The following is a 12,760-nucleotide window of genomic DNA, read 5'->3' as shown; positions in this document are numbered from 1 at the left end:
TTTTTGAGGCAGAGTCTCACTCTTGTTGCCCAAGCTGCAGTACAATGGCACGATCTCAGCTCACTGCAACCTCTGCCTCCCGGGTTCACATGATTCTCCTGCCTCAGCCTCCCGCGTAGCTGGGATTACAGGTGCCCACCACCACACCTGGCTAATTTTTTTTTTTTTTTGTATTTTTAGTAGAGATGGGGTTTCACCATGTTGACCAGGCTGGTCTTGAATTCCTGACCTCAGCCTCCCAAAGTGCTGGTATTACAGGTGTGAGCCACTGCACCTGGCTAGCTCCTTGCAATGTTTTTAAACATTTTTAATGTTAGGTGGAATAAATAGAGCTAGTTATCTAAGAAACCTAAGTAGTTATTATAGAGTAAAAGCATCATCTTGTGGATTTTATTGAATTTTTACATGTATTTAGTGTTTGTACTTCCTCTAAAATAATTGACAGGCCTGTTAGCTGAGCCTAAAAATTGGTTCAGAAAAGCATTATGGGCAGGTGCAATGGCTCACACCTGCACCTGTAATCACAGTACTTTGAGAGGCCAAGGCAGGTAGATCACTTGAGGTCAGGAGTTCAAGACCAGCCTGACGAACATGGTGAAACCCCATCTCTACTACAAATACAAAAAAATTTGCCGGGCGCCGTGGCTCACGCTTGTAATCCCAGCACTTTGGGAGGCCGGGGCGGGCGTATCACGAAGTCAAGAGATCGAGACCACGATGAAACCCCGTCTCTACTAAAAATACAAAAAAAAAAATTAGCCGGGCGTGGTGGCGGGCGCCTGTAGTCCCAGCTACTCGGAGAGGCTGAGGCAGGAGAATGGCATGAACCCGGGAGACGGAGCTTGCAGTGAGCCGAGATCGCACCACTGCACTCCAGCCTGGGTGACAGAGCGAGATTCCGTCTCAAAAAAAAAAAAAAATTTGGCCGGCCATGGTGGTGCACGCCTATAGTCCCAGCTACTTGGGAGGCTGAGGCAGGAGACTGGCCTGAACCCAGGAGGCAGAGGTTGCAGTGAGCCAAGATTGTGCCACTGCACTCCAGCTTGGGCAACAGAGTGAGACTCTGTCTTAAAAAAAAAAAAAAAAAGCATTATAAAAAAAATAGAACTTAATAAAGTAAAAGGCCTCTTCCCAAATGGCATCAAGTATTATAGAGACCTGTCTTAGACATACAAAAATAGTAGGAGAAACCTTGAAGTCTTTCTGATTCTGAGGGAACATCCTACTGAGGGTGTCAGGGTCTAATTTGCCACACTAACTTAATAGAACCACTGTCTGTTCTCTTTTGAAAAGCTGGACACCTGTTCTGCTGTTGTGTCTTGCCATTCTCCTGAAGAACAGAGGCACACTGTAAAACCCAACACTTCCCCTTGCATTCTATGAGGTAGGTAAAGTATATTACAATACATACTTCTTTAAAACGTGGAACCTTAATCCAATACCAAAAAAGGGGGGATTTGCATTGCTATCTATTTCCATATGTCTTGCTGCTGACTTGGAGATGAGATTATACTGCTGTCATATCCTACTTTTATTGCTAGGCATGTGGTAAATTTAGACAATTTGGCAGTATGGTTTTGTAACATGGGTGGATCTTTCCATGAAACCCGTGGATGCAAACTTGGTTCTTGCTGACCACTTCTCTTACTCAAAGTAAAGAGAAGACTTCCATATCTTGAAGTAATCCAAGTTCCTAGTACCTGTGGGAGAACTTCTTGAGTGCTAAATTAACAACAAGATACCACAGGAGGACAGAGGCTAAGCTTTTTGATAATTGGACCAGAAATTACTGATGTGAAATTTTGTTGTTGTTTTGTTTTTGTTTTTGTTTTTTTGTTTTTGTTTTGAGACGGAGTCTTGCTCTGTCTCCCAGGCTGGGGTGCAGTGATGCAATCTCGGTTCACTGCAACCTCCACCTCCCGGGTTCAAGCCATTCTCCTGCCTCAGCCACCTGAGTAGCTGGGATTACAGGCGTGTGCCACCACATCTGGCTAATTTTTGTATTTTTAGTAGAGATGGGGTTTCAGCATCTTGGCCAGGCTGGTCTTGAACTCCTGACCTCGTGATCCACCCGCCTTGGCCTCCCAAAGTGCTGGGATTACAGGCATGAATGAATCACCATGCCCGGCCTTTTTTTTTTTTTTTGAGATGGAGTCTCACTCTGTCACCCAGGCTGGAGTGCAGTGGTGCGATCTCGGCTCACTGCAACTTCCGCCTCACAGGTTCAAGCAATTCTCGTGTCTCAGCTTCCCACATAGCTGGAATTACAGGCACAAGCCACCATGCCCGACTAATTTTTTTTTTGTATTTTTAGTAGAGACGGGGTTTCACTATGTTGGCCAGGCTGGTCTCAAACTCCTGACCTCAGAAGATCCACCCACCTTGGTCTCCCAAAGTGCTGGGATTACAGGCGTGAGCCACTGTGCCTGGAATTCTTGTTGTTTTTTGTTTTTTGTTTTGTTTTGTTTTTTGAGACAAGGTCTCACTCTGTCACTCAGGCTGAAGTGCAGTAGCGTGGTCACGGCTCACTGCAGCCTTGACCTCCTGGGCTCAAGCAGTCCTCCCACATCAGCCTCCTGAGTAGCTGGGACTACAGGCACTCGCCAACACACCTGGCTAACTTGTATTTTCTGTAGAGACGGGGTTTCACCATGTTGCCCAAGGTGGTCTCAAATCACTGGGCTCAAGTAGTGCTCCCACCTCGGCTTCCTAAAGTGTTGGGATTACAGGTGTGAGCCACTGCCTCTTTTTTTTAAATTGAAACTTTCTGTTGAGCTCACACATTTGGGTTCTTTAAATGTATGTTTTTATGAGTAAATTTAATGGGAATGAAAGCATAATTGATCTTTTTTTTTTTTTTTTTGTATTTGAGGAGTGCTTCATTTCCAGGCAATAAAATGCTATTTCTCATCTCTTTCTCTCTTAGATTACAGCAAGATGGAAATACCAAATCCCCCTACCTCCAAATGTATCACTTACTGGAAAAGAAAAGTGAAATCTGAATACATGCGACTTCGACAACTTAAACGGCTTCAGGCAAATATGGGTGCAAAGGTAAAAAATAATTCCCAAGTGAAAGTTTATATATTTCAATATACTGACACACTGTAAAGGAGTTGGAATTTTTTTTTTTTTTTTGAGATGGAGTCTCGCTCTGTCGCCCAGGCTGGAGTGCAGTGGTGCAATCTCGGCTCACCGCAAGCTCTGCCTCCCGGGTTCACGCCATTCTCCTGCCTCAGCCTCCGAGTAGCTGGGACTACAGGCACCCGCCACCACGCCCGGCTAATTTTTTGTATTTTTAGTAGAGACGGGGTGGAATTTTTTTTTAACTTTTGTTTTGAAATCTTAACAGGGCCAGGTGCGGTGGCTCACACCTGTAATCCCAGCACTTTGGGAGGCTGAGGCATGTGGATCACCTGAGGTCAGGAGTTCGAGACCAGCCTGTCCTACCTGGTGAAACCTCATCTCTACTAAAAATACAAAAATTAGCCAGGCGTGGTGTCATGCGCCTGTAATCCCAGCTACTCGGGAGGCTGACGCAGGAGAATTGCTTGAACCCAGGAGGTAGAGGTTGCAGTGAGCCAAGATGGTGCCACTGCACTCCAGCTTGGGTGACAGAGCAAGACTCCATCTCAAAAAAAAAAAAAAAAAAAAAAGGCCAGGCACGGTGGCTCACACCACTTTGGGAGGCTGAGGCGGGCAGATCACTTGAGGCCAGGAGTTTGAAACCAGCCTGGCCAGCGTAGTGAAACCCTGTCTCTACCAAAAATACAAAAATTAGCCAGGTATGGTGGTCTGTGCCTGTAATCCCAGCTACTTGGGAGGCCGAGTAGCTGGGAGAATCGCTTGAACCTGGGAGGCGGAGGTTGTGGTGAGCTGAGATCGCGCTACTACACTCCAGCCTGGGCGACAACAGAGCAAGACTCCATCTCAAAAAAAAAAAAATTTATTAATTAATAAAATAAGAATATATCTTAATCTTTTCCATGGCTTTGCTAGGCTTTGTATGTGGCAAATTTTGCAAAGGTTCAAGAAAAAACCCAGATCCTCAATGAAGAATGGAAGAAGCTTCGTGTCCAACCTGTTCAGTCAATGAAGCCTGTGAGTGGACACCCTTTTCTCAAAAAGGTACTTTTGGGAGTTTAAGCTCAGTCTTCCTCTCTTCCTTGGGCTTAAAGCTTTTTCCTATATTTGTGACTTTTTAGAAAGTGAATAAGTAAGACAAGGTATGGTGGCTCACACAAGTATTCCCAGCTATTTGGGAGGCTGAGGTGGGAAAATCACTTGAGGTGAGGAATTTGAGACCAGCCTGGGCAACATAGACTGTGTCTCTAAAAAATTTTTTTAAAAAGTAGCCAGACATGGTGATGCACACCTGTAGTCCTAGCTACTTGGGAGGCTGAGGTGGAAGGATTGCTTGAGCCTAGAAGTTCAAGGCTGAAATAAACTATGATTTCACCACAACACTCCAGTCTGGGTGACAGACAAGACTTTATGTCTAAAAAAAAAAAAAAAAAAAAAGGAAAGAAAGGAAATAAATAAATAAATAAGGTAAGGTTAAGGTTAATAGATACAGCTATTTTAGTCAACTTTGAATAATTAAGATAGTAAATCTGTAGCTTCGAGAATAATCTTGGGGGCCGGGCGCAGTGGCTCACACCTGTAATCTCAGCACGTTGGGAGGCTGAGGCAGATGGATCACTTGAGGCCAGGAGTTTGAGAACAGCCTGGCCAACACAGCGAAACACCGTCTCTACTAAAAATACAAAAGTTAGCTGCATGTGATGGTGCACACCTATAATCCCAGCTACTTGGGAGGCTGAGGCCTGAGAACCTCTTGAACCTAGGAGGCAGAAGTTGCAGTGAGCCAAGATCACGCCACTGCACTTCAGCTTGGGTGAAAGAGTGAGACTGTGTCTCAAAAAAAAATAAATAATAAATAAATGAAAGAATTTTCTAGTTAAGAAACTTTGGCTGGACGTGGTGGCTCACACCTGTAATCCCAGCACTTTGGGAGGCCGAGGTGGGTGGATCACCTGAGGTCAGGAGTTTGAGACCAGGCTGGCCAACATGGTGAAACCCCATCTCTACTAATAGTACAAAAAAATTAGCCAGGCATGGTGGCGCACTTCTGTAATCCCAGCTACTAGGGAGGCTGAGGCAGGAGAATTACTTGAACCCAGGAAGTGGAGGTTGCAGTGATCTGAGATGGCACCATTGCACTCCAGCCTGGGCAACAAGAGCAAAACACCATCTCCAAAAAAAAAGAAACTTTATGAAAATAAATTATTATCATTATTATTATTTAGAGACAAGATCTCACTGTGTCACCCAGACTGGAGTGCAGTGTCATGATCATATAGCTTACTGTAACCTCCAACTCCTGGGAAATAGATAATATTTTTAAAATATGAAAAGTAAATATTATCCAGGCATGGTAGTGTATGCCTATAATCTCAGCTACTCGGAGGCTGAGGTGGGAGAATCACTTGAACCCAAGAGTTCAAGGCTGCAGTGAGCTATGATCTCCAGCCTGGGTGACAGAGTGAGACTCTGTCTCTTAAAAAAAAAAAAGAAAAGCAGAAGCTGGGCTCAGTGGCTCACACCTGTAATCCCAGCACTTTTAGAGGCTGTGACAGGTGGATCGCCTGAGGTCAGGAGTTCGAGACCAGCCTGGCCAACATGGTGAAACCCTGTCTCTACTAAAATTACAAAAATTAGCCGAGCGTGGTGGCATGCACCTATAATCCCAGCTACTCGTGAGGCTGAGGCAGGAGAATTGCTTGAACCTGGGAGGCAGAGGTTGCAATGAGCCAAGATCGTGCAACTGCACTCCAGCCTGGGCGACAGAGTGAGACCCTGTCTCAAAACAAAAAACAAAAAGCAGATGGTGTATTGAGAGCAAATATCTTTCCTGAAGCAGAACGTTACTATAATTTCTATACCACTTTGCTTCTCCATGTACTATCCCTATCACCTATGCAGCTAAGTTGATGTCCACTCTCTTAAAGTTTAAGTCTTCAGAAAACTTCCTCATCTTTTAGGACTTTCAGAGGCTCTTTACTGTTGTGTATAACCCAAGTAGACCAACAGTTTGAGCTGAAGTAAACATCAGTTGAGTATGGGAAGTACTGTGCTGAACTCTGTAGAGGACACAAAAGTGAATAAGAGTCCCTGCTTTTGGCCGGGTGTAGTGGCTCACACATGTAATCCCAGCACTTTGGGAGGCTAAGGCAGGATGATTGCTTGAGTCCAGGAGTTGGAGACCAGCGTGGGCAATATAGCGAGACCCTGTCTCTAAAAAAAAAAAAAAAGAAAAATTAGCTGGTTAACTGGATGCAGTAGCACATGCCTGTAATCTCAGTTGCTCGGGAGGCTGAGGTTGGAGGATGGCTTTAGTCTGGGAGGCAGAGGCTGCAGTGAGCTGTGATTACACAACTGCACTCAGCCTGGGCAACAGAGTGAGATCCTGTCTCAAAAAAAAAAAAAAAAGAGTTTCTTACTTTCCACAAGTTTGCAGTCTAGGGATTCCTTTTAAGAGATGATGTTACAAAACTCTCAATTTATTAATTTGTTTTTAAAATTTTGTTTTTGTTTTTGTTTGAGACTGAGTATCGCTATGTCGCCAGACTGGAGTGCAGTGTCGTGATCTTGGCTCACTGCAACCTCCACCTCCCAGGTTCAAGCGATTCTCCTGCCTCAGCCTCCCGAGTAGCTGGGACTACAGGCATGTGCCACCACGCCCAGCTAATTTTTGTATTTTTGGTAGGGACTGGGTTTCACCATGTTGGCCAGGATAGTCTTGATCTCCTGACCTCGTGATCCACCCGCCTCGGTCTCCCAAAGTGCTGGGATTACAGGTGTGAGCCACCACGCCTGGCCAAATTTTTTATAATTTTAAATGCCATCTGAATTTTAAAAATTCAATTTATTAGCTTGTAAGAACTAGAGGCTACTAAGATCATTTTCTTTCTTTTTTTTTTTTTTCTTGAGACAGAGTCTCGCTCTGTCACCCAGGCTGGAGTGCAGTGGCTCACTCAACCTCTGCCTCCCAGGTTCAAGTGATTCTCATGCCTCAGTCTCCCAAGTAGCTGGGATTACATGTGTGTACCACCATGCTCAGCTAATTTTTGTATTATGTTTTTGTAGAGATGAGGTTTCACCATGTTGGCCTGGCTGGTCTCGAACTGACTTCAAGTGATCTGCCTGTCTTGGCCTCCCAAAGTGCTGGGATTACTGGCATAAGCCACTATGCCCGGCCAATTTTGGAAGGAAATTACTTTTCTTTCTTGGGTTATATGCCCGTCTTTCCCTCTCCATGTCATTGCTTATATTTCAGTGTACCATAGAGAGCATTTTCCCGGGATTTGCAAGCCAACATATGTTAATGAGGTCACTGAACACAGTTGCATTGGTTCCCATCATGTATTCCTGGTCCCCTCTCCAACAGAACTTTATGGTATGTATTGAAAGCACTGTGGTGGTTATTTAAACTGTATGATTGTGTTATGTTGATATGCCGGAGCTCCTCTTAGGGTAAAGATTGTCCAGTACTTAACAAAGCTAGGACATGCCAGGCAGAACAAGGTTGTAATTTATTTACTCTAAACAATATATATTGCAAGTTGTTCTGACTTGTCAGATTTTATGCTCTCCGATGTGTGCTTTGGAATTGATGCTGGTTCTTTTTTAAATGAATAATATTGGGCAAGACTTCAATTTTCTCTTAGTACCTTGGCCCAATATTATGTACAATTAAATGCAGTCTAAATCAGACTCTTGAGGCTTGAGCAGGTTGTCTGCTCCCTGTTGATGGAGTAATCCTTTCTGAATTCTCTAAATGCAAGATGCTACAAAAACAACTGAGACAACAGACGTGCACACAGTCCTTTCATCTGGACCTTTGTGCTGACTCCTACTAGGATTATTTGTGGTTTTGATAATCATTCCTCTCTAAATACTGCCATTGCTTATCATCTGCCTGGTGACAGATAGCCGTACTACTGATTGGAATGAGGTCGAAGTTTATAGAAGGGAATCATCTCTTAGAATAAAACTTCAGAATAATTTTACTTGCTACTTGGGGATTTTAGAATGACTGTATTCTCTGCTGAGCACCCCACTCCCCCAAAGTTATTTACTATTGTTTATTCCCAGAAAATATCCATAGCCTAGGCTGCAGTTGATTTCAGGTTCCCATTGAGTATGACTGGCATGAGTTGTAATCATAATTTTTTTTTAATTATTGGAGAATCTTAGTCCATTTTATAGAATACCCATGTCCTATGGTTGCCCAGTTTATTTTGTAGTTAAATTACAGATCATAATTTTAGAAGCCTTCATTTTTATTTATCCATCTGTCTCTCTACTTATGAAAACAGTTAGAAACTTTTTTTTTTTTTTGAGACGCAGTCTCACTCTGTCGCCAGGCTGGAGTACAGTGGGGCGATCTCAGCTTACTGCAACCTCTGCCTCCCAGGTTCAAGCGATTCTCCTGCCTCAGCCTCCCTAGTAGCTGGGACTACAGGCACGCGCCACCACGCCCAGCTAATTTTTTGTATTTTAGTAGAGATGGGGTTTCACCATGTTGGCCAGGATGGTCTTGATCTCCTGACTTCATGATCCGCCTGCCTCAGCCTCCCAAAGTGCTGGGATTACAGGCGTGAGCCACCACACTTGGCCCCATTTGAGGTTTTTTTGGCAAAACAAGATGGCCAGTGTTTAAAATGCAGGAAACTCTGGGACAAAGGCATTTTCAGGAGACTCAAGCAGCAAACAAAGCTCAGTAAAGATTCCACTAAGTAGGAAAGAGGATATGCATGATGGCTTCATGGAATAAATCACATCTGGTTTGATTTCAGGTAGAAGATGAGACGGTTTTGTGCAATATTCCCTACATGGGAGATGAAGTGAAAGAAGAAGATGAGACTTTTATTGAGGAGCTGATCAATAACTATGATGGGAAAGTCCATGGTGAAGAAGGTAGTGGTACTGAACTCTTTGGAGAAAATTTTGTTAGAATCAGGCCTCTTCTTTGGTACCTCATCATCTTGCCATCTTGCTTTTATCTTCTGCCCCATGGGGTACATACTGCAGAATATTTCAATGTCATCACATGGCTGGGAGCTAATTTTTTTTTTTTTTTTGAGACGGAGTTTTACCTTAGTTGCCCAGGCTGGAGTGCAGTGGTGTAATCTAGGCTCACTGCAATCTCTGCCTCCTGGGTTCAAGCGATTCTCCTGCCTCAGCCTCCCAAGTAGCTGGGACTACAGGTGTCTGCCACCAAGCCCAGCTAATTTTTGTATTTTTAGTAGAGATGGGGTTTCATCATGTTGGTCAGGCTGCTCTCGAATTCCTGACCTCAGGTGATCCACCCACCTCGGCCTCCTAAAGTGCTGGGATTATAGGTGTGAGCCACCATGCCTAGCCCAATTTTTTTATTTTTATTTTTTTTTTAGAGACAGGGACTCAGTCACCCAGGCTGGAATGCAGTGGCACAATCATAGCTTATTGTAACCTCAACCTCCTGGGCTTAAGTGATTTTCCTGCTTTAGCCTCCTGGGGGGCTGGGACTACAGGTGCACTCCACCACACCTGGCTTTTTTTTTTTTTTTTTTTCTTTTTTTGAGACAGAGTCCGCTGTGTCACCCAGGCTGGAGTGCAGTGGCACAATCTCGGCTCACTGTAAGCTCTGCCTCCCAGGTTCATGCCATTCTCCTGCCTCAGCCTCCCGAGGTAGCTGGGACTACAGGCGCCTACCACACCCAGCTAATTTTTTGTATTTTTAGTAGAGATGGGGTTTCACCGTGTGAGCCAGCATGGTCTCGATCTCCTGACCTTGTGATCCTCCCGCCTCAGCCTCCCAAAGTGCTGGGATTACAGGCATGAGCCACTGTGCCCGGCCCTGGCTTATTTTTAAAATTTTTTTAGAGATGGAGTCTCACCATGTTGCCCAGGCTGGTCTTAAACTCCTGGCCTCAAGCAATCCTCCCATGTTGGCCTCCCAAAGCTCTGGGATTACAAGAGTGAGCCAACATGCCTGGCCCAAAATACCCTAGTTATTTCTTTTTACTTTCTTTTTTTTTTTTTATTACCCTAGTTATTTCTGATTCAAGCAGCAGCAGCAGAAATAAAAATTATTTAAAGTACCCTAGTTAAATTTTAAAAGGAGTTGGGACATAAAAGGATTATGTGGTAATCAGTGGCTGGAGAGAAAGTTTATTGTACAAATAAGTTTAATCTTAGGGCTTAGGAGTTTTCCATAAGGACATCCAAGACCATTTTGTTCTTTATTTCTCTTTCTCTGAGAATGGCAATGAGGCTCTCTGTCATACTTCTTTGATCCAGGCATCCCCTGGATCTCCCAGAAGTTGGTTTTAATAATCTGAATTTCCTAAAAGCCAACTGTTTGGATTTAGTCATAATTCTAGAAAAATCTGTCCGTGTGTAAGAAATGGAAAGAGGAGAGGCTCCCCATCAATTCGTAAACCAACAGCCCCACCTGCTCTTTTGACAATTGTGGGCACTGTTATGATGCTGTTGAACTACATTATTTGTCCACAGTGCCTCCTAGTGTTCAAAGACCTTCTAAATTATAGTACATCTCCATAAAGTACAATTTTAGGAAAAATTGCTGTCTTTTGATTTAGAGACGTCATTACCGACCCATTAGCAGCAAAGAAAAGAGAATTTTCATTTTATTATTTTTCTCTGCCCTACTTGGAGATTGTTTGAACACTTTCGTGAGATTTTGAACCAGAAATTCAGAGTTGACTTGTGACTGAGGAGGTAAAGTTCTTCAGTAAGAATAAAGCCTATGGCTGGGCACGGTGCGTCATGCCTGTAATCCCAGCATTTTGGGAGGCCGAGGCAGGTGGATCACCTGAGGTCTGGAGTTCACGACCAGCCTGACATGGAGAAACCCAGTCTCTACTAAAACACAAAATTAGCCAGGGTGGTGGCACATGCCTGTAATCCCAGCTACTCGGGAGGCTGAGGCAGGAGAATCACTTGAACCCGGGAGGTGGAGGTTGCGGTGAGCCGAGATCGCACCATTGCACTCCAGCCTGGGCAATAAGAGCAAAACTCCGTCTGAAAAAAATAATAAAAACAAATAAAGCCTATAGCGTATTCCTACTCTAGCCAGCTGCCCACTGCATGTGTAGGAGCCAATCAAATGATTGTAATTTCCTGATCTCCCATGTAAAAATGTACACATGTGACTTACCTGGGCCTCTAAAGTGAGTACAAGAAAACCTGCCTAGGAGGACTAATGGAATGTGAAGTGACCACTGCTCATCCTTCGAATCCTGGTGTTTCAGAGATGATCCCTGGATCCGTCCTGATTAGTGATGCTGTTTTTCTGGAGTTGGTCGATGCCCTGAATCAGTACTCAGATGAGGAGGAGGAAGGGCACAATGACACCTCAGATGGAAAGCAGGATGACAGCAAAGAAGATCTGCCAGTAACAAGAAAGAGAAAGCGACATGCTATTGAAGGTACATAGCACTGGCTCCCTTCTTCCTTTTTTAAAGTGACAGGGATAGGAAAGAAGGAAGAACTGGAAAGGTTTGTTGCCTATTAAAGGCTGTTGGTGCTTCTTGTTGGTTCACTTAAAAGGAGAACATGATCATTAACTGATAGCTTCAGATAGCTGTGACTTGGGTGAAGAAGAAAGTAGAAGAACTGATAGAATAATCATTGCTATTCATTTCTAATTATATGTGTTATGTGAAATTGGGATCATGCCAATTTATATATATGTATATAGCAAATTTTATATCCCTTTTTATTTAATCTTATGAGTACTTTTCCATGTCACTAATGTTTAATTTAAAATTTAATAGTTTAATTATACTGTACATTTTTTAATTATACTATATGTCCAGGGACATAGTGTATTCTCTTTTATTGTATCATAATTATGGTATCAGTGTAGTTCTTCAGCATCCACTTTATGATAGGATTCTTCTATGTTCAGGTCTCTCTATGAACACTCTTTTCACCTCCAAATTCTTATTTTTATTTTTAAAATCTATTATTTATTATTTTTTTGAGACACAGTCTTGCTCTGTTACCCAAGGTGGAGTGCAGTGGCACAATCTCGGCTCACTGCAACCTCCACCTCCCTGGTTCAAGTGATTCTTGTGTGTCAGCCTTCTAAGTAGCTGGGACTGCAGGCATGCGCCACCATGCCCAGCTAAGTTTTGTATTTTTAGTAGAGTTGGGGTTTCACCACGTTGGCCAGGCTGGTCTCAAACTCCTGGCCTCAAGTGATCTGCCCCCCTCGGCCTCTCAAAGTACTGACTGGGATTACAGGCGTGAGCCACCTCACATCCGGATTCTAATTGGGACTGTGGATTTTGTTGTTAATATGTAGACTACTCTAACTTCCTTATTTACTGGTAGCATATATCAGATAAGTCCAGATAGCACTGATGTTTATATATCTCCAAACAATCAGTGGTTAGGTTAACAAAGCAGCTCTAATCAAAATGCTATGATAAAAGGAAAAAAGATCACACAAATTTGTTTGCGTGTTCTGATAATCGCACTCAGGAGCTTTTTGTCATTTCCAATTCAGGCAACAAAAAGAGTTCCAAGAAACAGTTCCCAAATGACATGATCTTCAGTGCAATTGCCTCAATGTTCCCTGAGAATGGTGTCCCAGATGACATGAAGGAAAGGTAGGGAAAGCTGTCCCACTTAGGCCATATACAGAGTGCTCAGACAAAACCTTTATTCCCTCCTAATTTTTGGT

General features: G+C 43.6%; 1 protein-coding gene across 5 annotated transcripts in view; it reads left to right on the top strand.

Moving 5' to 3' along the window:
• EZH1 (enhancer of zeste 1 polycomb repressive complex 2 subunit) overlaps window positions 1–12,760 on the top strand; it is a 46,157-nt gene that overhangs the window by 13,783 nt on the left and 19,614 nt on the right. For 2 of the 5 annotated variants that reach the window (XM_032163708.2, XM_032163709.2), the window contains exons 2-8: window positions 1,294–1,384; window positions 2,927–3,054; window positions 4,000–4,128; window positions 7,340–7,459; window positions 8,862–8,982; window positions 11,322–11,498; window positions 12,584–12,686. In XM_032163708.2, the coding sequence (XP_032019599.1) occupies window positions 2,938–3,054; window positions 4,000–4,128; window positions 7,340–7,459; window positions 8,862–8,982; window positions 11,322–11,498; window positions 12,584–12,686 (767 nt within the window). In that variant the 5' untranslated portion in view covers window positions 1,294–1,384; window positions 2,927–2,937. Of the gene's footprint in view, window positions 1–1,293; window positions 1,385–2,926; window positions 3,055–3,999; window positions 4,129–7,339; window positions 7,460–8,861; window positions 8,983–11,321; window positions 11,499–12,583; window positions 12,687–12,760 lie in introns of those variants that run through there. The other 3 variants (XM_032163710.2, XM_032163711.2, XM_058444810.1) reach the window with 3 other exon arrangements.

Source organism: Hylobates moloch, unplaced genomic scaffold (assembly GCF_009828535.3).
Source record: "Hylobates moloch isolate HMO894 unplaced genomic scaffold, HMol_V3 SCAFFOLD_10, whole genome shotgun sequence".
NCBI lineage: Eukaryota > Metazoa > Chordata > Mammalia > Primates > Hylobatidae > Hylobates > Hylobates moloch.
Note: the sequence above shows the minus strand (reverse complement) of the source record. Positions and strands in the feature narration are given on the sequence as shown.